Source organism: Garra rufa, chromosome 2, assembly GCF_049309525.1.
Source record: "Garra rufa chromosome 2, GarRuf1.0, whole genome shotgun sequence".
In the NCBI taxonomy this organism is placed as follows: domain Eukaryota; kingdom Metazoa; phylum Chordata; class Actinopteri; order Cypriniformes; family Cyprinidae; genus Garra; species Garra rufa.
This window is the reverse complement of record NC_133362.1, coordinates 33,687,869-33,708,813: the sequence shown is the minus strand read 5'-3', so window position 1 is coordinate 33,708,813 and position 20,945 is coordinate 33,687,869. Positions and strand designations below refer to the sequence as shown.

The window sequence follows — 20,945 nt, the reverse complement described above, 5'->3', positions numbered from 1 at the left end:
AGTGTCCCAGAAAGGGTATGAATACTTATGCACTGGAATCATTTTAGTTTTTAATTGATGTGGAAAAAGGTAATTTGAAGCCGTTTAACATAAGGCTGCAACATAACAAAACGTGAAAAAATTAATATGAATATTCAAATGAATACTTTTGCAAGGCACTGTATTTCTCACTAATCAATGTTCTTGATGGTTATGCTTACAAAAAAGGGATTTGCCTTGCTATTTATGACTGAGATCAAGTCATTCAAATCATCTGAACTCTACATTACAGAAAAGTTGGACTGTATTTAAAACAAACATTACTGCAACATGTTTTACAAGAGAATGCCTCACACTTAATTCATATTTAATGCATTGCTTTCAGATTCTTTGTAATTATGTGTTAGATTTACTAGTAATTTCGGAGTGAAAATACTTTGTAGCCTACACCACACTTTTTCAGTGTAAAATGCAAAATATATATTTGAAATACTAGCATACCATATTAATTCAAAATCGTGTAGTACTTTATTGACAGCTTGTGAGCCTTGAATTGCAAGAATGTTTAATGCCTTAAAATAATTGTGTAAACCCAGTGATTGTGACTAGTTGACATTATCAGGTCTAAATCGCTGAACTAGGGCATCTCTTCCTGTTCTTTAGTTTCTAGTAGAGCGTGTGGTTGAGGATCTGGTACGCCCCCTGCTGGCCATCTTGGACAAGCCTGAGAAGCTTCTGCTGCTAAGAGAGGTTAGGTAAGGAGTGTTACAATGTCAGCCTCTGAAATGCATATATTCATAAATCTCCTGCATGCGTTTGCACTATTCATACAATCACTTACTGTACTTTGTGAATATTTTAGATTAACATCTCACTTTCTTTTATGTAGAATGATCATCCCTCCCACAGATCTGGGCCGTTTTGACAGCATGGTTTTGCCTTTTGAGCTTGAAGCCTATGACATACTAAAAAACCGCTCTGGTAAGAAAATGTTTCACTTGAAATTTAAGCCTGCCATGTTTGAGTAGTACTTATACGCTAACGGTCACAAGTTTAGATACCTACTCATTTTGTATTATTAATGTTTTCCGTAATTTAGAGAAATTATACAACTCAAGTGGAAGCATGGGAATTATGTAGTGACCAAACAAACCCCAAATCAAAACTATAATTTAGCTGAGCTTCTGTCAAAGTGTCCCGGGATGATTTTTACAGTATTGACCAAGTTCACATATACAGTCAAACCAAAAATTATTCAGGCACCAGATATAATTTTTTATATTTTTTTACTAGTGGGTGCAGGATATTATAATTAATTTATGTAAGTAGGGATAGCAAAATAAAGTAAACTGTGACATAATATTCCCAAAAATTCTTCATAGAGTGGACTACCAGTAAAAGTAATACAAATTTGGAACCAGATTTGACGCTTTGACCTGACCATTTTTTAGATAGACATACCTTTCTATCACAGTTTTTCTGACATTATCAAGATGAATTTGTTCTGAGATAGTTTAACTCATGGATTATTGTCATATTTTAAAGCCATTTTCTAAACTATAGCAAATAAACTGATAATGTGAGAAATGTGTCTGGTGTCTTGATACATTTTGGTTTGACTATATGTTGAGCACTTGATGGATGCTTGTCCTTAAAACAATTCATCCATAAAAATGAAAAATTTGTAGTTTTGTAAAGAAATTTTGAATCCAGTGGGTAAATGTAAACTATTTATGTGTTTAAAAGTGTTTTTGTGACTCTTCAGTAAGGTCTCCTGTCCTGCGTTCCCCTCATCATGGTGGAACGCCCCGTCGCCATCTAATAACTCCCATCCCAGGTAACGTCCTTCTTGTGTGAACTGGAACTGGTTATATTTCTTCATTTCACTTGTTTTTACTCATGTATTTTTCAGTGTTGTGCAATGTCCTCATACTGTTCCCTGTAGGAAATTATATAACCAGAAGACGCAAACTCTTCTCTGCACCAGCCAATTCATATCCTGAAATGAATGTTTGACACACGCAATCCTTTTCATTCTAAAACCTTGTTACTGTACCCTTCCATCACTTTTTAATAATGAGCCAGTGAAGTTTCCTTCACTCTAAGCTGGCATTTAGGACACAAATGCATCATTTGCAGGACGCCGAACATGCATCACTGCCAAAAGAAGATAATTTGTCTCTTATTGCCAGATAGCCTGCCTGTTTCTTTCTGCTGCTGACACTGCATGACCTCCTAACCTCTAACCTTGGAGTGCACAGTGTCCGCTGTCATTGTCCACAGCGTTGGGCTGCAGTGTGCCTCTGACTTTTGAATGGAAGTCGTTTCTGAAATGCAAGAAAGGCGCCTTGCATTGTTTAACCTTCAAGCATCCACCCACGCAGGTCTGAGGCTTAATGCAGCTCCTTTGTAACGTCCACAGAGGAGTAATTCAAAACTCTCTGTGCTAGAGGCCCCTGAAATCTGAGCGAGACGTGCGTGTATGCAACGCCACACCGCTGCTTACTCAATGGATATGAATGTGTGATTGTCGCTCACATTTCTGGATGAAAGGGAAAGTGTGTGTGAGGTTTCGTAACATCTGCACTGATTTAAGGAGATGTAAATGAGTTCAGCTTTTATGCCATTTGTGTGTATGATTGTGGGAAGAGGAACTTGTGTGTGAATGTGATGAATTCTTTGATTCAGAATTCTCAGTTGTATCTATAAAGTTACCTGTGTGGAACTGTGGTACAATAATGATATCAGATGGCAGTGCAGTTGGTCTAAAAAGTGCTTTTCACACTTGAAACAGTTAAGTCTGGGTCAGAAAAAAACAGAAGTCAAACAGAGTCAAAAGTTTACATACACCTTGCAGAATTTGCTAAATGTTAATTGTTTTACCAAAATAAGAGGGATCATACAAAATTCATGTTATTTTTTTCAATTTAGTATTATTTGAGTTCCTTGCTTGTCCTGAACAGTTAAACTGCCTGCTGTTCTTCAGAAAAATCCTTCAGGTCCCACAAATTCTGTGGTTTTTCGGCATTCTTGTGTATTTGAACCCTTTCCAACAATGACTGTATGATTTTGAGATCCATCTTTTCACACTGAGGACAACTGAGTGACTCATATACAACTATTACAGAAGGTTCAAACACTCACTGATGCTCCAGAAGGAAAAACAATGCATTAAGAGCCGGGGGGTGAATGGTAAATTTTGACCTATTTTGTCTTCTGGGAAACATGTAAGTAACTTCTGTAGCTTCTGAATGGCAAGACTAAATAAAAAAAAGAAAGAAGATATTTAGTCTAAATAAGAAACATCTTCATTCTGTTCAAAAGTTTACACCCCTGCCTCTTAATGCATCGTTTTTCCTTCTGGATCATCAGTGATTGTTTGAACCTTCTGTAAAAGTTGCATATGAGTCCCTCAGTTGTCCTCAGTGTGAAAAGATGGATCTCAAAATCATACAATCAATGTTGGAAAGGGTTCAAATACACAAAAATGCTGAAAAACCACAGAATTTGTGGGACCTGAAGGATTTTTCTGAAGAACCGCGGGTAGTTCAAGTGTTCGGGACAAACAAGGGACTAATAAACAACTAGACAAAAAACCACAGCTGTGGTAAAAACAGTGATAAAAAACAGTGTTAACCCCGCAACTAAATTACAAGTATGTAACGGGGTTAAACTGAAAAGAGTGTGAAAAGAGTGTGTGAGAAATGGTTTTAATATCCTCTTGCATCACAGATTACCGTGGTGGATTCCACCTTCAGCCGGTGCAGGATCTGGAGAGAGAACGGCAGCTCATTGAAGACCTGGAACGGCTGCGTTTGACTGGTTTACCGACTGGACGACTTCCTCCTCCTCGAGCTTTCACACCTCTCTTGGATATACCTGTGGATACCTACATCACAGACTCAGTCCGTAATCACTCATTGAGTCCTGCTCGTCCCGGCTGGACTCACTCAGAGTCTCCTCATGGCACAGGACGCATGGGACGCTCTCCCCAGAGAAGAGATAACGGTTTCCCAAGGACATCACACCATGACTCTTTATCCAGCAGGGGTGATTCTGTCCCAGAGCGAGGGAGATCCCCTTATAGGAATGGACATAAAACGAAAACAGACAAATCCCAGAATAGTAAAGAGGCAAAGTATACCGTAATGAGTGCACACCGACGGAGTAGGACACCATTGACCCAGGTGTTTGCACCTAGCTCAGATCAGGACTGGAAAGAACCAGTGAATGGACACTCAGACAGCCGAGAAACCCCACCTGAGCTGGAGTACGAACTAACCGCGGTTTCTATCTCTAAGACCAAACAGTCCCTTGGTGAGTTACTTGGAGTTATGCAGCAATGTTTTTCCAATGACAGACATCCCATTTCTCTCTGTCTAAAATAACTTGATTATATATTTATGAAATTTTTATACAGCTTGCACATGCAAAAGTTGCCCTCACAATCCTATGGTGTTTTGTATGGTTGCCAGGTCGTCCTACAGTTTTTTAAATGATGTTGATATGTGGGTTATAGGGAGTTCTGGGTTGCTAGGTGGTTTCTTACTGGGCCAAGTTCCCACATTCATATCTCTAATATATTTTGATCCACAGACATGGTTTAGGTCCCTCCTTTATTGTGAGTCATGACATTTTTAAAATTCGCCAGGGGAAAATGATAGGTTTGATCACTTAGTAATCTCTCCTCAAAAGGCCAGTTATTGTCGGTAATATAAACAGTGCTGGATGAGTTACATTCCAAAGTTTAATACTTTTAAACTTTGGGTTAGGGGTTTGTTCAGATCTCTGTTTCTGAGTGTGAGTAATTGTATGACTAAAGCCTATTAATACAATGGATTTGCAGAGCATGTGATTGATTCTTGACTCACAATCCCCTACACTTTAAAAAAAAAGTACAAAAGCTGTCAATGGGGTGGATTCTTTTACTAGTAAGTACTAGTCAGTGCCATTTAGATACTAATATGCACCCTTTATAGGTAAATAAGGTCCAAAATTGTGGAAATAAATTTGTACAATCTTTGATAGATTAGTATTAAAGAAGATATTCTCCTTCAGTTGTTCTTCACTCCTCACCAGAAGATGGCAGTGAATTGCCCAGTGCAACCAGTAACCCAAAAGTAATACAGTGCACTCTCATTCAAGACATCTATAATGGACCTGGAGAAAGCTAAACATAATTTTTTCTGTTCATCTTAATGACAGTTGCTCAGCTGGTGGACATCTGCTGACATCTCTAACATGTTTATTCTGGACTGGAATCAGCATCTGTTACATTTATGGCATAATCAAAACTTCAGTTTTAGTTGAATTGGTTATACAGTGTTTATTTCATGCATATATAGAGAGAGAGATGAAATCATCGTTAACATACGGAGGCTAGATGACTTTTACCATTCTTTTTGCAGGAATAAGCATCTCAGGTGGGATTGAGTCAAAGGTGCAGCCAATGGTGAAGATAGAGAAGATCTTTCCTGGAGGAGCGGCATCTACCAGTGATGTTCTGAAGGTAACTGATCCTCCTCATATAGAGCATACAGTAGGTTAAGCAGTGTTGTAGTCTAGACAAGCTTATTTGAGACAGAAAATAGAAGTCTGAATAGGTTGAGTCTGACTTAAAGGATTAGTTCACTTCCAGAATAAAAATTTCCTGATAATTTACTCACCCCCGTTATCCAAGATGTTCATTTCTTCCTTTCTTTATTCGAGAAGAAATTAAGGTTTTTGAGGAAAACATTCCAGAATTTTTCTCTATATAGTGGACTTCAATGTGGGTTGAAAGTCCAAATTGCAGTTCCAATGCAGCTTCAAAGGGCTCTACATGATCCCAGCCGAGGAATAAGGGTCTTGTCTTGCGAAATGATCTGTCATTTTCTAAAAAAAAAAAAAAAAAATTCTTTTAACCATAAATGCTCATCTTGCACTAGCCCTGCGATGCATACTAAGACTTTATTAGACGCATTACATAATCATGCTGGAAAGGTCATGCATGGTTAGTTCTTTGTCTGTGTACTTCGGTTCGAAAAGGTAGGGTAGGGTGAAAAACCTCATCTCATTTTCTCCTCCAACTTGCCAAATCGCCCCTCATCATTGTTTTACCTTTTTTGTAAAGGACATTTGACTTTCTCTGTATGTTCGCTTTGTAAACACTGGGTCTGTGTTTGCGCCTACATCACACGTGATCTTTCCAATGTGATTACTTAATGCAGAGGTCTCAAACTCAATTCCTGGAGGGCCGCAGCTCTGCAGAGTTTAGCTCCAACCAACTCCAGCTCACACCTGCTTGGAAGTTTCTAGTAATCCTGAAGACCTTGATTAGCTGGATCAGGTTTGATTAGGGTTGGAGCTAAACTGTGCAGAGCTGTGGCCCTCCAGGAATTGAGTTTGAGACCAGTGCCTTAATGCGTAAAGTCAAGCTAGTGCAAGATGAGCATTTGTGGTTAAAAGTATACACTTTTTTTTTTTTTTTTTTTTTTAGAAAATGACCGATCGTTTCGCTAGATGACACCCTTATTCCTCGTCTGGGATCGTATAGAGCCCTTAAAAGCTGCATTGAAACTGTGATTTGGACCTAAAACCTTAATTTCTTTTTGACTGAAGAAAGAAAGACATGAATATCTTGGATGAACAATTAATTACATTTTCTGAAAATTTTTATTCTGGAAGAGAACTAATCCTTAAGACCAGAAGAAAGTCAAGAAACTCATGTTTCTGAGTCTATTACAAGACCAAGACAGAAAATATGGATTGAATAAGCTGGTCTCAGCTATAACCCTGCTTTTTAGCAGAAAAACCTAAAAATCAAACAAAACAAAGTGGAATATGTTCTCAAGAGGAGACTGTCTCAATTAAGTGTCTCACACAAACAGTGAGGGGAAAAATGATTTGATCCTCTGCTGATTTTGTACGTTTGATCACTGAAAAGAGAAAAGATCAATCTATAATTTTAATTGGTAGGTTTATTTGAACAGTGAGAGACAGATTAACAAAAAACACATTTCAAAAAAGTTATAAATTGATTTGCATTTTAATAAGTGAAATAAGTATTTGACCCCTTCGCAAAACATGACTTAGTCCTTGGTGGCAAAACCCTTGTGGGCAATCACAGAGGTCAAACGTTTCTTGTAGTTGGCCACCAGGTTTACACACATCTCAGGAGGGATTCCTTCTGAGGATTTTGTCCCTCTCCTCTTTGCAGATCCTCAAGTCATTAAGGTTTTGAGGCTGACGTTTGCCAACTCAAACCTTCAGCTCCCTCCACAGATTTTCTATGGCTAGGCCACTCCAGGACCTTAATGTGCTTCTTCTTGAGCCACTCCTTTGTTGCCTTGGCTTTGTGTTTTGGGTCATTGTCATGCTGGAATACCCATCCACGGCCCATTTTCAATGCCCTGGCTAAGGGAAGGAGGTTCTCACCCAACATTTGACGGTACATGGCCTTGTCCATCGTCCCTTTGATGCTATGGAGTTGCCCTGTCCCCTTAGAAGAAAAACACCCCCAAAGCATAATGTTTTCACCTCCATGTTTGATGGTGGGGATGGTGTTCTTGGGGTCATAGGCAGCATTCCTCCTCCTCCAAACACGGCGAGTTGAGTTGATACCAAAGAGCTCGATTTTGGTCTCATCTGACCACAACACTTTCACTTAGTTCTCCTCTGAATCATTCAGATGTTCATTGGCAAACTTCAGACGGGCCTGTACTTGTGCTTTCTTGAGCAGGGGGACCTTGCGGGCACTGCAGGATTTCAGTCCTAAACGGCGTAGTGTGTGACCAATTGTTTTCTTGGTGACTATGGTCCCAGCTGCCTTGAGATCATTGACAAGATCCTCCCATGTATTTCTGGGATGATTCCTCACCGTTCTCATGATCAATGAAACTCCACGAGGTGAGATCTTGCATGGAGCCCCAGACCGAGGGAAATAGATAGATATTTTGTGTTTCTTCCATTTGCGAATAATCACACCAACTGTTGTCATCCTCTCTCCAAACTGCTTGGCGATGGTCTTGTAGCCCATTCCAGCCTTGTGTAGGTCTACAGTCTTGTCCCTGACATCCTTGGACAGCCCTTTGGTCTTGGCCATGGTGGAGAGTTTGGAATCTGATTGATTGGTTGCTTCTGTGGACAGGTGTCTTTTATACAGGTAACAAACTGAGTTTAGGAGCACTCCCTTTAAACGAGTACTCCTAATCTCAGCTCGTTACCTGTATAAATGACACATGGGAGCCAGAAATCTTGCTGATTGATAGAGGATCAAATACTTATTTCACTTATTAAAATGCAAATCAATTTTTAACTTTTTCTGGATTTTTTGTTGTTATTCTGTCTCTTGCTGTTAAAATAAACCTATCGTTTAAATTATAGACTAATAATTTCTTTGTCAGTGGGCAAACATACAAAATCAGCAGGGGATCAAATTATTTTCCCCTCACTATATTTGATCTTATTCTTTACCATTGCTGCAAATAATGTATAAGGATATTGCTGGTAGGATTCATGCTAGCATTATTAGTTGATGAATAGTGTGTTTGACTTCCAATCATTATTAGAAGGTTTCTGGTAATGATCAACGGCTGCAGGCCTTGTGATTTCTGTTTTGGTTAAAGCTAGCACTCAGTTACATTAGCTGAGCGCAGAGGCATTTTTATATGCTTAAGTGGTGCAACTCATTCATCATTGATGAATTACATCAACCAGGCCAGAAAACATAATATTTGAGTCAGCTGCTTCTTTTTAAGGAGGCTTTCTGCACTTTTCTTTTTCACATGTCCACTGAAGACCCAGCTATGGTCTTGCTGGTATACCAATATGTTTTTTTTTTCTGATGGAGCTATTACATCAAGCATGAAGTTGGTTGTTATGGCAGTAATTTCAGCAGGTGTACACACACTTTATGTGTCTTTGCATCTGTACGAAGTGAAGCAGAATGAGGGATGAAGGTCACAAGTTGAGGGCACGATACCAACAGCGCCTCTGTGACCCTGTATAAAAGGTTAAAACCCTGGAATCCCATGTGTGTTTGTGCGCTAGTGTGTTTGTCAAGAGAAGCCGCATCCTTGTCGATTACAGCCTATCAGGTGACAGCATTTCCCTAGCCTGCTCTGAGAGGCTTGTGTTGCCACACTCAGAAGATCTGGTGTCAGGCTCAAAACCCTTCAGCTGCCAAGAACATCCACTCATCTCTGCCCTCCACCAGGACCTGGTGTGAAAGACTAGTGGATATTTCCATTCATACCAAAGGCTGACTAATTTACATTCCACTCAATTCACTTGTTGTCTCACCCTGAAGCCGTGAGCGGCTCTTCAGAGCGGCTATCTTCCCTGAGCTCTGCAGATTAACAGGCCTGCAGAGGGAAAGTGTGGAGCGCCCTGTTGACATACTTCCTTTTCCTGTTGTCTGACTGATAGCTGTATTATCTGAGCGGCAAGTATGCTCCGGCAGCATGGAGGTCAGGTTTCTCTCATACATTGTCTGCAGTCACATCCCTCTTATCAAACGTTGTTGACACGCATGGCAGACTGAGGTCAGGTGTTGTGTATGTGTCGGGGCTCCATAGAGTCTGCTCGTTCGGCTCATGTGTAATTAGTACAGCACTCTCTTTTTCATCTTGATTATAGTCTGCTGTGTTGATCTTGATAGTCATTCTTCAGCTTATAAATACAAAGGGCTTCAGTTTAATAACAGATTTAAGTATTATTTAGACATTTTCTGGAGAAAATGTAGGGGTCTTTTATCTGTGCAAAACTAGCCACCACAAGGTGGCTTGGTAACTTTCTCAGCAGCTATTTGTTAAGCCATTACTAGGGTGTTGTGAGTGGTTGCTAAAGTGATGATGCAAATGGTTATACAGTTGAAGTCAAAAGTTTACACACACCTTGCAGAATCTGCAAAAGGTTAATTATTTTACCAAAATGCATGTTATTTTTTTTATTTAGTACTGAACGGAAAAAGATATTTTACATAAAAGGCAATTACACATAGTCCAAAAGAGAAAATAATAGTTAAATTTAAAAAAACAAACCTGTTCAAAAGTTTACACCCCCTTGATTCTTAATACTGTGTTGTTACATGAATGATCCACAGCTGTGTTTTTTTTTTTTTTTTTTAGTGATAGTTCATGAGTCCCTTGTTTGTCCTGAACTACCTGCTGTTCTTTGGTTTTTTAGCATTTTTGTGCACTTGAACCTTTTTCAACAATGATTTCGAGATCCAGCTTTCACACTGAGGACAACGGAGGGACTTATGTGCAACTATTACAGAAAGTTCAAACGCTCACTAATGCTTCAGAAAGAAAAATTATGCATTAAGAGCCGGGGGTGAAAACTTCTTGAATTTGAAGATGAGGGTAAATTTACCTTTTTGTCTTCTGGAAAACATGTAAGAATCTTCTGTAGCTTCTGAAGGGCAGTACTAAATATGATATTTAGGCAAAATAATAAAATCTTTCAGAAGGAAAACACGATGCATTAAGGTCCAGGGGTGTAAACTTTTGAACAGAATGAGGATGTGTACATATTTCTTATTTTTCCTATTTTGCTGGCTCTTAATGCATCGTTTTTTCTTCTGGAGCCTCAGTGAGTGTTTGAACCTTCTGTAATAGTTGCATATGAGTCCCTCAGTTGTCCTCAGTGTGAAAAGTTGGATTTCAAAATCATACGGTCGTTGTTGGAAAGGGCTCAAATACACAAAAATGCTGAAAAACCAAAGAATTTGTGGGACCTGAAGGATATTTCTGAAGTACAGCGAGCAGTTTAACTGTTCAGGACAAGCAAGGGACTCATTAACAACTATAACTAAAAAAAAAAAAAAAAGCTGTGGATAATAGTAACTTTAATTTAGAATCAAGCGTATGTAAACTTTTGAACAGGGTCAGTTTTATAAATTCAACTATTATTCTTTCTTGTGGACTATATGTATATGCCTTTTATGTGAAATATCTTTTTCAGGTCAGTACTAAATAAAAAACAACATGCATTTTGTATGATCCCTCTTATTTTGGTCAAATAATTAACATTTTGTATATACTTCAACTGTATATATATATATATATATATATATAAAAATTGCATGTTACTTTTAACCAGCATTGTCTGCCCCAAATAGACATTTAATCACTTCAAAATCTGGATTTGAACTTTCAAAAATCTGAAAATATTTGAAAATATGTTTCTATTCAGCTGTAGAAACAGCAAAAACATTGATTTCTACTCTTCCCTGAGTCATCTTCTTTCTCTCTCTCTTCATGCACACAGTGACATACTCTGCTGTCCGCTGATAAATGACTCCACTTGTCCCCTGAAACCATAGAATGCTTTGGTGATTTGTTTTTAGTCAAAAAGGCAGATGGCATACAAAAAAAGACTGATGATGTCCCTGCGGTCTCCTTAATGTAAGTGCTGTTTGAAGGGGGATGTCAGCTTAAACAAATCTTAGGCCCCTAAATGGCCATGAAAGGACACAAACAGAGTGTGTTGCATTAAGTATAATATTTTGAAATACTCCTCATAATGCTTTTAAGTAGTTCTTGTGTTGTTCTTTTGGGTTGACTCAACATGACTGAAATAGTCTTGTTGTTGCGGGCTAAATTGTAAGCCTACTTGCATTTTACATCCTTAATGTGACATTTCTGAGTGAAAAATGATATTTTATAACATGATATATAACTGGGCATTACATGGAACTAGTGGTGTGCAATAATGACAGATATAATGTAATATCATAAAACTCTGGAATTATGTAGATGACGATAACTAGACAATATTTTGCTGAGCTTGTTACTGTGCTGGTATTTTGGCAGGTTTCGCACTGCTGTGGACAGCTGACTTCCAAAGCCTTTGATATTCTTCATATTCTGTGATATGGTTAGTTTGCAAGAGTAACAGAATTTTTCTTTTCCATTAGGTTTAAATAGACTTTTACATTTTATGGGTGTTTTTACCTTTATAAGGCCTTTACATTTGCATAAATAATGTTTAGATGTTAGAAAAAAACATTGAATACTGATATTCAAAATGATTTTGGGAAAAAAAGAATAAATGCTTTAAATATAAACCTAAAATCGCCAGTAGGAGGTGACAAATCACTGCATGAGTGAGTCATTGAATCATTTATTCAATCGATTCGTTCAAACAGGTGATTGATTCAGTAACGAACCAGCATTGTGTGTTGCTCAGAGACGCAAAACAGTACTGCTGTGGCGTTGTTTGAAACTACAGTAATTTTGTTGACAAAATAGAGTATTCTAAAATATGTCAATTAATATTAACTTGTTTGTTGGATATAAAAATCAATATCACATATGCAATCATGCCGATATTTGGAGAAAAAAATATTGATGTGATATTAACTTTATCAGGTGATGTAAATATAAAAAAAATATATGTAAAAAATTTTTTGTCTGTACATTGGAAGTCAGTGGTCAACAACATTCTTCAGAATATCTTCTTTTGCGTTTTGCAGAATAAATAGTTATACTCTTGTAGAAAATAATACGCCAAAATAATAAATGTTTTCCATTTTTCTTTATATAAGAATGAACAGAGAAATATGTCTCTATAAGAAGACAACAGTGTTTGTTCTATCTAATAAAGAGCATGAAAACAGACCCTGACCGCTAAGAATGGGTGTAGAGAGTTCACTGAACAGGTGCATCCTGGTAAGAGATCGTGACTGAGGAAATGTGCCTACTTTGAACTAAAGTGCATTTGTGAGCTCAGCTGCACTTTGTACTTTTTTCCTGGCAGGAAAGACATAATTCCAAAGACACGCTCCTGCATCTGTGTGAGTGTTTAACTTTTGGGTTATGCACACCTAGAGACTGGTGCACATAATTTGGTACAGCTCACTCTGATTTGACTCTTTTCCTCTTATATGTAACTTGTTAGTGATGTCAGAGATAGGAGAAGGAGTTTTGATGAGAGCTGATGGATATGTCATGTGTTTTGACCTGAAAGACCTAAACATCTGTTCTTCTGGTCTGCCAATGGTTACAATCAGAGAGAAAAACATCCATTTCTGAAGTATAATAAGCTGATGTCATCCACTGGCAGAGCCTTGACATACACACAGTCTGAAACAGGCCAGATGAGATCATTCGCAGGTATTAATGAAGGAGAACAAAGGAAACGAGTGGCATCCTGTGCCTCCAGCATCTGCTTTTTCCTGCCATTCAGAGAGCGCACGGCTGTCTGTGCTCTGCCAGAAATACTCAGGGATGTGTCAGGAAAACAGACATCTGCGTTAATGATCAAGTCCTACACCTGAACCTTTCTAGAAATCTCTCTTTGTGTGTGTGTGTGTGTGTAGGCTGGATTCGAACTGGTGTCGGTAGATGGAGAGTCCCTCCGAGGTGTTACACATCAGCACGCTGTGGATGCCATTCGAAGGGCTTTCAGCAACAAGGCCAAAGACCCCATGGAGTTTATCGTCAAAGTTCCCAAGAACCGAAGAGACTGACTGAAACAGCCTGAAACTCAATGAGTTTGTGGTAAAGGCCCCGATATACTTATGGCGAAGTTTTTTTTCATTCTTCTCTTGGGTAAAACGAGCAGTGAGAGCAGCGATTAGATGAATATGTAAATATACACACTCTTCTCTTAAAAACAAAATAAACATAGAACAAAAACGACAGCGATAAGCAGAAGTTAAAATAATAGTTCACCCAAAAGTGATGTACTCATTCTCAAGGCATTCTGGGTGTAGATGACTTTCAGACTATTCTTTCAGACGAATCCAATCGGAGTTATATTTAAAAAAATGTCCTGGCTCTTCCCAGCTTTGTAATGGTAGTGAATTGGTGTTATTTTTCAACAGTCCAAAAGAAGTCCAATAAAATGCATCCATCCGTCATAAAAAGTTCACCACATGACTCGGGGGTGAAAAAGTCCTCTTTAAGTGAATCTATGCATTTGTGTAAGAAAAATATCTATATTTAAAACTCTATAAACAGTAATCTCTTGCTTCCGCTAACTGTCATGCGCATGTTTCACAATAGAACGCCATTCGTAGACATAGTGTAAGCTACAGCAAGAATATACTAGTCTTGCGAAAACCAGTGGAACAAAGGAAGGAAAGTTTCCTATGTTTAGCAAAGAAAAAACAGTCTCCTCTTGGTTTTTATTGAAAGCCTCTAGGGCTGTCCTCGACTAAAAATTTTTTGTTCTGGTCGACTAGTAGTCGTTCATTTTAAGGATTAGTTGCCTATTAGTCACACGTTTAATAAACCATATGACTCATAATAATGAGCCTTTAATTGCCTACATAGCCTAATAAGTGCTTAAGCGAATGTTAAAAAGCTTGCCACAGAGCACCGGCAGATATAATAATTATGAATGTTTCAGAGAAAAACAGCAAGAACACTGCATTAACGTTTTTCTAATTTATTGATAAACTAGTGCTTTCTTTGTTTTTGGCTTAAGAGATGAAGTCGGTGACACTGACACTGTATGCATGTTGTATATGTATTACACAATCTGAGAATATTTGTTTTCTATTTGAATTGGTTCATTTAAAATTAGACATTTCACTCTCTATAGATAGCCTATATTTTTTATTGTCTGTAAGGCAAGTATACACAGAGTTTCGAAGTTTCGTGCTCAAGTTTACAGAGACAGAGATGGCAGAAAGTGCATCCTGTTTGCTTTCATTATTTTACAAAAGTACAACGTATTGTTGTTATTCTGAGTGCACGCAAATAAACATGTGTTCCTTTTATCTATATGACCAAGATAAAAGTAGTATTTTAAGAGCAAGTGATTGCACCGACGCCTCCATCTGTCATGCAGTGAGCATTCTACTATTCAGCTTTCACAGACACTTCAATAACACACATTTTTCTATGTTAACGTTAGACTGAGTGGCCATGTAAAGTTGCTACTACTTGCATATTTCAGATGGAAAGCCATATTTGAGGTCGATGAATGAGCATTTGGATGTCCTGCCCGATATATTATATTACCACATAGACCAGCAGTTAATGACTTCGCCACTTCCTGTGATTTTTTTTCTGTGACTAAGTGACTAATAAAATTTTGGTTGACCAAGCCTCTTCTCGTCGACTAACGGTTAGTCGACTATTAAGGGGAAGCCCTAAAATCCTCAAACATTTATTAATTTTTTTGACAAATTGTCGTTTTGTACTTCTAATTCATGACCAGTGTTTTGTTTTGTTCTCTCCACTGTGCCTCCATGTTCGTCACTTCTCATCTGAGCTTACGCCGCATTCCAGATTGGAAGTGCCAACATCCGAGTTGAAAATGTCCCACTTAAAACCTCACTGAGTTCCAGTCTATCACACGTCACTTTAACATATTGACCTCATGAAGTTTCGTATTTTTGTCAATTATGGCAAAAACAGAAAATAATTAACTTAAAATTCTGCTGTTTTGAAAACAGCTTTTTACAGTTTTTACCCAGCAGGCACTGGATGTCAATATAATGTCAGGTTGATGTTGGACCCCAATGTCAGACAGTTGATGTCAATTTGACTTTGACTTAATGTTGGATTTTGGTTACACAACCTAAAAACAACAAAATATCAACGTCAGCTGACATCGGTATTGGACATCAAATTAACAGTGACATTAGACATTGAATTTACATTGAATTTTGGTCATCGCAACCGAAATTGAACCAAATATCAGTGTCTTATGTTATTGTGTGCCTGCTGGGTAGGTTTGACACAAGGAAACTCCACACTATGCTCACTGGAAGCAGTGACGTCAAAAGACGCGTCTCGCTGAAGATGTGGTTGATCGATCTGCCCCGAGTTTACAGGTCAGATGTCTGACTTCAAGCGATGTTCCAGACGTTATTAACAAATAAGAGGGGGGAAAATCTGAATTTCGAGTTGTCTGGAACACAGCATTACGCTATGTCCAATGTCATCCGCTGGAATGGTTATGACAGATAGCGAAAGCTAGAGATTATTGTTTATAAACTTTTATACTACGGGGCCGTTGAATGAATTTAACGATTAACAACTTTAAAAACTTCGACATTCTTCATAAGCAAGGAAAATGAACAAAGTTTCACTATTACTAGAGACGCACAGACTGAGATAGGTAATTCCCGAGCTTAATCTCTCTCTCCCTCTCTTTCCGTCTGTCTGCCAGTCTGTAGGTCTGTCTAAACTTCATTATTAACTGCATTAGTTTGCTATCAACGGCTCAAGTGTCGTTACTAGGTCTAAAATGACGTTTTGGAATTAGCAACGAAGGCGTTGGATGAGCTGTGTAAGAAATGAATCCCACTCACTATAGCGGTTTAAGGACAAAAACCGAACAAATGTCTTGAAATATATCATCTGATCGATGTCTATCGATGTATAAGCAGAATAATTGTCTTCGGTATGTTAATTCCTTGAGGGGTGTAGTTTCAAAGAATTCAACGGCCCGTCGTCAATTATTTCTTACTTAAATATGGATATTTTTTGTGTTGATTCGCTTCAGGAAGCCTTTATTCAATCCCCTGGAGCCATGTGGGACACTTATTTATGATGGATGAATGCACTTTATTGGACTTCTTTTGGACTATTGACAAAATAAAACTCATTCACTTTGATTTTAAAGCTTGGAAGAGCCAGGACATTTAATATAACTCCATTTGGATTTGTCTGAAAGAAAAACAAAAAGAAAGTCATATACACCAAGGATTCCTTGAGGGTGAGTAATTCGTTTTTGGGTGAACTATCCCTTTAAGACAGATTTACGGGTAGATTTACCCTCAACCCATCCAAAATGTAGATGAGTTTGTTTCTTCATTGGAAAAGATTTTGAGAAATTTAGTATTACTGTATACCACTTGCTCCCCAATGAATCCTCTGCAGTGAACGGGTGCCGTCAAAATGAGAGTCCGAACAGTTGATAAAAACATCACAATAATCTACAAGTAATCCAAATGAGGGTTAGTAAACTGTCAGCAACTTTTCAGCATTTTTGGATGAACTATTCCATTAAGAAAGAATCTGATCATAGCAGATATGTTTGCACAAGTTTTGCAATTCTGTGCTCCAGTCAAGTCATGTCAAGCTTATTTATATAGCACTTTATACAACAGATTTACAGTGTTAAAAATGAAATAAACAGTGTCAGTGTCACTTTCAATTAGAAATTCAACTTCAGTTTCTACTGTGAAGCAGCTCTCCAGTGTGTTTGTGTATTTACTCATGTCTGATTTCGACAGACTGAACAGAAGATGAGATTTCATCGTTGAAGAAGGCAGAGCCCCAGAGCACAGTTACCTGCTGTATTACGTAACCGCCATGGACCAATGATAGTTTGAAGGTGTTTACAGCCGAACCAAACTTTTTTGGCAAGCTGCTTTGATTTCCTGAAACAAACTTCAAACTAACTTTTGGCCTGGTTTTCACGCTAGTTCATTCTTGAATTTAGCTTGAAGTATATCGGGGCCTTAGTGCTGCAAGTTAGAAACAGAAGACACTTGGTTTGAAAGAGAAATCATGCCATTGTGTCCGGTGGGGGTCAAGGCAAACCCCTGAGCAAGAATCCAAAAATGGGCTTCCAGAGAGTGCTATTGGCCATTCACAGATGCTGACCTTTTTCCTTTCCTGTTGAAAGTTATTTGTTTTTGAATCTATTCCTTTTCTATTTTGAATCTGCTCTATGAAACCTAATAAAACAGTCATAGCTCGTCACTTCCACCATTAAGGGATGTGACACCCTGTATAAACATGAGATATTGTGGGTTTCTATTTTTGGCTGGTTTAAGCCTGGAGCTAGATAAGAGCGTGCTGGCATGACATGCTGATAATCATAAGTCATAACACTACCCATCCATCCAGGCTACAGTCTCCACAGTCATGCCTGAGAGAGATTACACACGGCCACAGTATGGATTGAGATTGAGATTAAGTCTTTTTTTCTTTTAAATTGCTGGTTTGGTTTAGTGAATGTCTGGGGGATTATTACAAATGGGGATCCCTGTCTCACTTTACATCCTGTGCTCTAAGTGAATGTCAATTTTTGGCAGAATTATGCTTATACATAGCATTTTTTATATTTGTGCCTTAAAGCTGCACATATGGACTGTGCAATTAAGATCTGAACGTTGTGATGATTGTAGGATCAGTGTTATATACTGATTTTTTTTCTCTCTGTACGCATCTAAAGAAAGCATGTAAAAAGCATCTGGTCTGCATTTTTGCAGTTTGTTTTATTACAAAAGGCATTGTGTGATTATAAATAAAAAAGTTAAATATTGCTGGTTTCCATTGTGTAAATTTTTTCGACACTAATTCTAAAGTCCAAATTATTAAAGATATGCTATGTCATTTTTGGTTGGTTGGTTGAAGCATAAAACCAAAGTTATTGCGAAGGAACATTGTTTTGCTTACATGAGTTGTGCTTCGGCTCCATGGAGCAATCTGATTGTTTGAAACTCATTTGTGTGACCATAATGAAATCAGTCAATAAAGAAAGAAAGACGGATATACGAAAAATGACGACAAAAAATGTCTTATGAGCAGGTAAGTAACATATATCAGGTTGTATGATTTGTTTTAAATAATGTTGTGCTTGTCAGCGCTGAAATTATGAACCATTGAGATCAGTGTTTTAGTGCTTAAAAAACTGAGCTTATGAGAGTAAAGTTGTAATATTTCAAGAATAAAGATGAAAGTACGAGAATAAAGTTGAAATGTTTTGAGAATAAAGTCAAATTTCCGAGAATGAAGTAGAAGTGTTCCGCGAATAAAGTCAAAATGTTTCGAGAATAATGTTTAAAAATTTTGAGAATAAAGTCAAAATTAAGAGAATTCATTTGTAGCAATCACAAGATTAAAGTTATAATATTTTCAGAGTATGTTCTAGCCTATTGCACATTCAAGCTTATGGCCTGGAAACTTCTCCCAGTTCTCCCAGTCCGGTCCATTTGCATGTGCAGGCTATGCTCTCAAAATATTAGGCTACAACTTTAATTGCTACGATGCAGTTGTTGAACCATTTCGACTTTATTCTCGAAACATTTCGACTTTATTCTCGAAACATTTCGACTTTATTCTCGAAACATTTCGACTTTATTTTCGTAATTTTGACTTTATTCTCAAAATGTTTTAACTTTATTCCTGTAATTTCGTCTTTATTTTCGTAATTTTGAATTTATTCTCATAATTAAATTTTTTTCTCATAATTTCGACTTTATTCTCAAAAAAATTTGACTTTATTCTCTAAATTCCAACATCATTCTCTAATTTTTTCGACTTTATTCTTGAAATATTTCAACTTTATTCTCGAAACATTTCGACCTGATTCTCGTAACTTCGACTTTATTTTCAAGATATTTAAACTTTATTTTCAAAATATTTTGTCTTTATTCTCGTAATTTCAACTTTATTCATGAAATATGTTAACTTCATTCTCAAAACATTTTGTCTTTATTCTCGTAAATTCAACTTTATTCTCAAAACATTTAGGCTTTATTCTTGTAATTTCGATTTTATTCTTGTAATTTCGTCTTTATTCTCGCAACATTTCGACTTTACTATCGTAATTTAGTTTTTTCCTCAAATTTTTTATTTTATTCTCAAAATATTAAGACCTTATTTGCATAATTTTGACTTTATTCTCAAAATATTTCAACTTTATTCTCGAAACATTCGAAACATTCTACTTTATTCTCGAAACATTTTGACATTCTCGTGATTTCGATTTTATTCTCGAAACATTTCGACTTTATTCTCGTAATTCGACTTTATTCTCGAAAATCTCTACGCTATTCTCAAAATATTTCAACTTTATTCTCGAAACATTCGAAACATTCTACTTTATTCTCGAAACATTTTGACATTCTCGTGATTTCGATTTTATTCTCGAAACATTTCGACTTTATTCTCGTAATTCGACTTTATTCTCGAAAATCTCTACGCTATTCTCAAAATATTTCAACTTGATTCTCGTAACTTCGACTTTATTTTCAAAATATTCCGACTTTATTCTCGTAATTTCAACTTTATTCTCAAAATATTTTGACTTCATTCTCAAAACATTTATACTTTATTCTCATAATTTAAACTTTTCTCTCGTAATTTCAACTTTATTCTTAAAATTTCGACTTTATTCTCAAAATATTTCAACTTGATTCTTGTAACTTCGACTTTATTTTTTAAAATTTCGACGTTATTCTCAAAACATTTCAACTTGATTCTTGTAACTTCGACTTTATTCTCATAATTTCAACTTTATTTTCGTTAATTTGACTTTATTCTCAAAATATTTCGAGTTTATTCTCGAAACATTCTACTTTATTCTCAGAATTTCAACTTTATTCTCGAAATATTTTGACTTTGTTCCCGTAACTTTGACTTTATTCTCGAACCATTTTGACTTTATTCTCAAAACATTTTGACTTTATTCTTGGAATTTCTACTTTATTCTCAAAAATTCTACTTTATTCTCGAACCATTTAGACTTTATTTTCATAATATTTTGATTTATTCTCAAAATATAACTTTTTTTTTATATTTTAACGTGGCACTAAAATGCCATCCTAACTATCAGATCAGGTAAAAACATGTAAACTGTTTTAACTTGGCTAGCAGGCTATTTATGTACAAACGTACCAATAATACTAATAACTGGTTTTGAGTTTGGCATTATTGCGGCAATGAAACCAATGCCCAGGAAATGTGATATGCTTTGCAAACTAAAGCCAAGCTGGTGTTGGTTCATGTTTTATTACGCACACTGTCACTTTCCCTTTCCCTGTTTTCACTACGTTATCAATCAGCCATATTGGCGGCACTGAATGTAAACAATACCACTAAACCAAACGAAACTTGCATATATTGCTGACTATTGCTGCAGAAAAATATCAATTATTGTCATGTTTTGGGCTGTACTAATCGAATACAATATGTTTAAAAAGAAAGCTCTAAAAGTTATATACAAGTCAAATTGTTAACTCAAGATTTAAAGTGTACATACATTTTCAAAAAACGCCTGACTCAGAA

The 20,945-nt window shown here is 37.0% G+C and overlaps 1 protein-coding gene across 1 annotated transcript in view; it reads left to right on the top strand.

Moving 5' to 3' along the window:
- pdzd7a (PDZ domain containing 7a) overlaps positions 1-18,198 on the top strand; it is a 34,561-nt gene extending 16,363 nt beyond the window's left edge. Inside the window, exons 10-15 of the mRNA XM_073835146.1 lie at positions 643-734; positions 869-960; positions 1,745-1,816; positions 3,712-4,296; positions 5,388-5,488; positions 13,286-18,198. Of these exons, the coding sequence (XP_073691247.1) occupies positions 643-734; positions 869-960; positions 1,745-1,816; positions 3,712-4,296; positions 5,388-5,488; positions 13,286-13,435 (1,092 nt within the window). The 3' untranslated portion in view covers positions 13,436-18,198. The remainder of the gene's footprint in view (positions 1-642; positions 735-868; positions 961-1,744; positions 1,817-3,711; positions 4,297-5,387; positions 5,489-13,285) is intronic.
- The last annotated feature ends 2,747 nt before the right edge of the window (positions 18,199-20,945 follow it).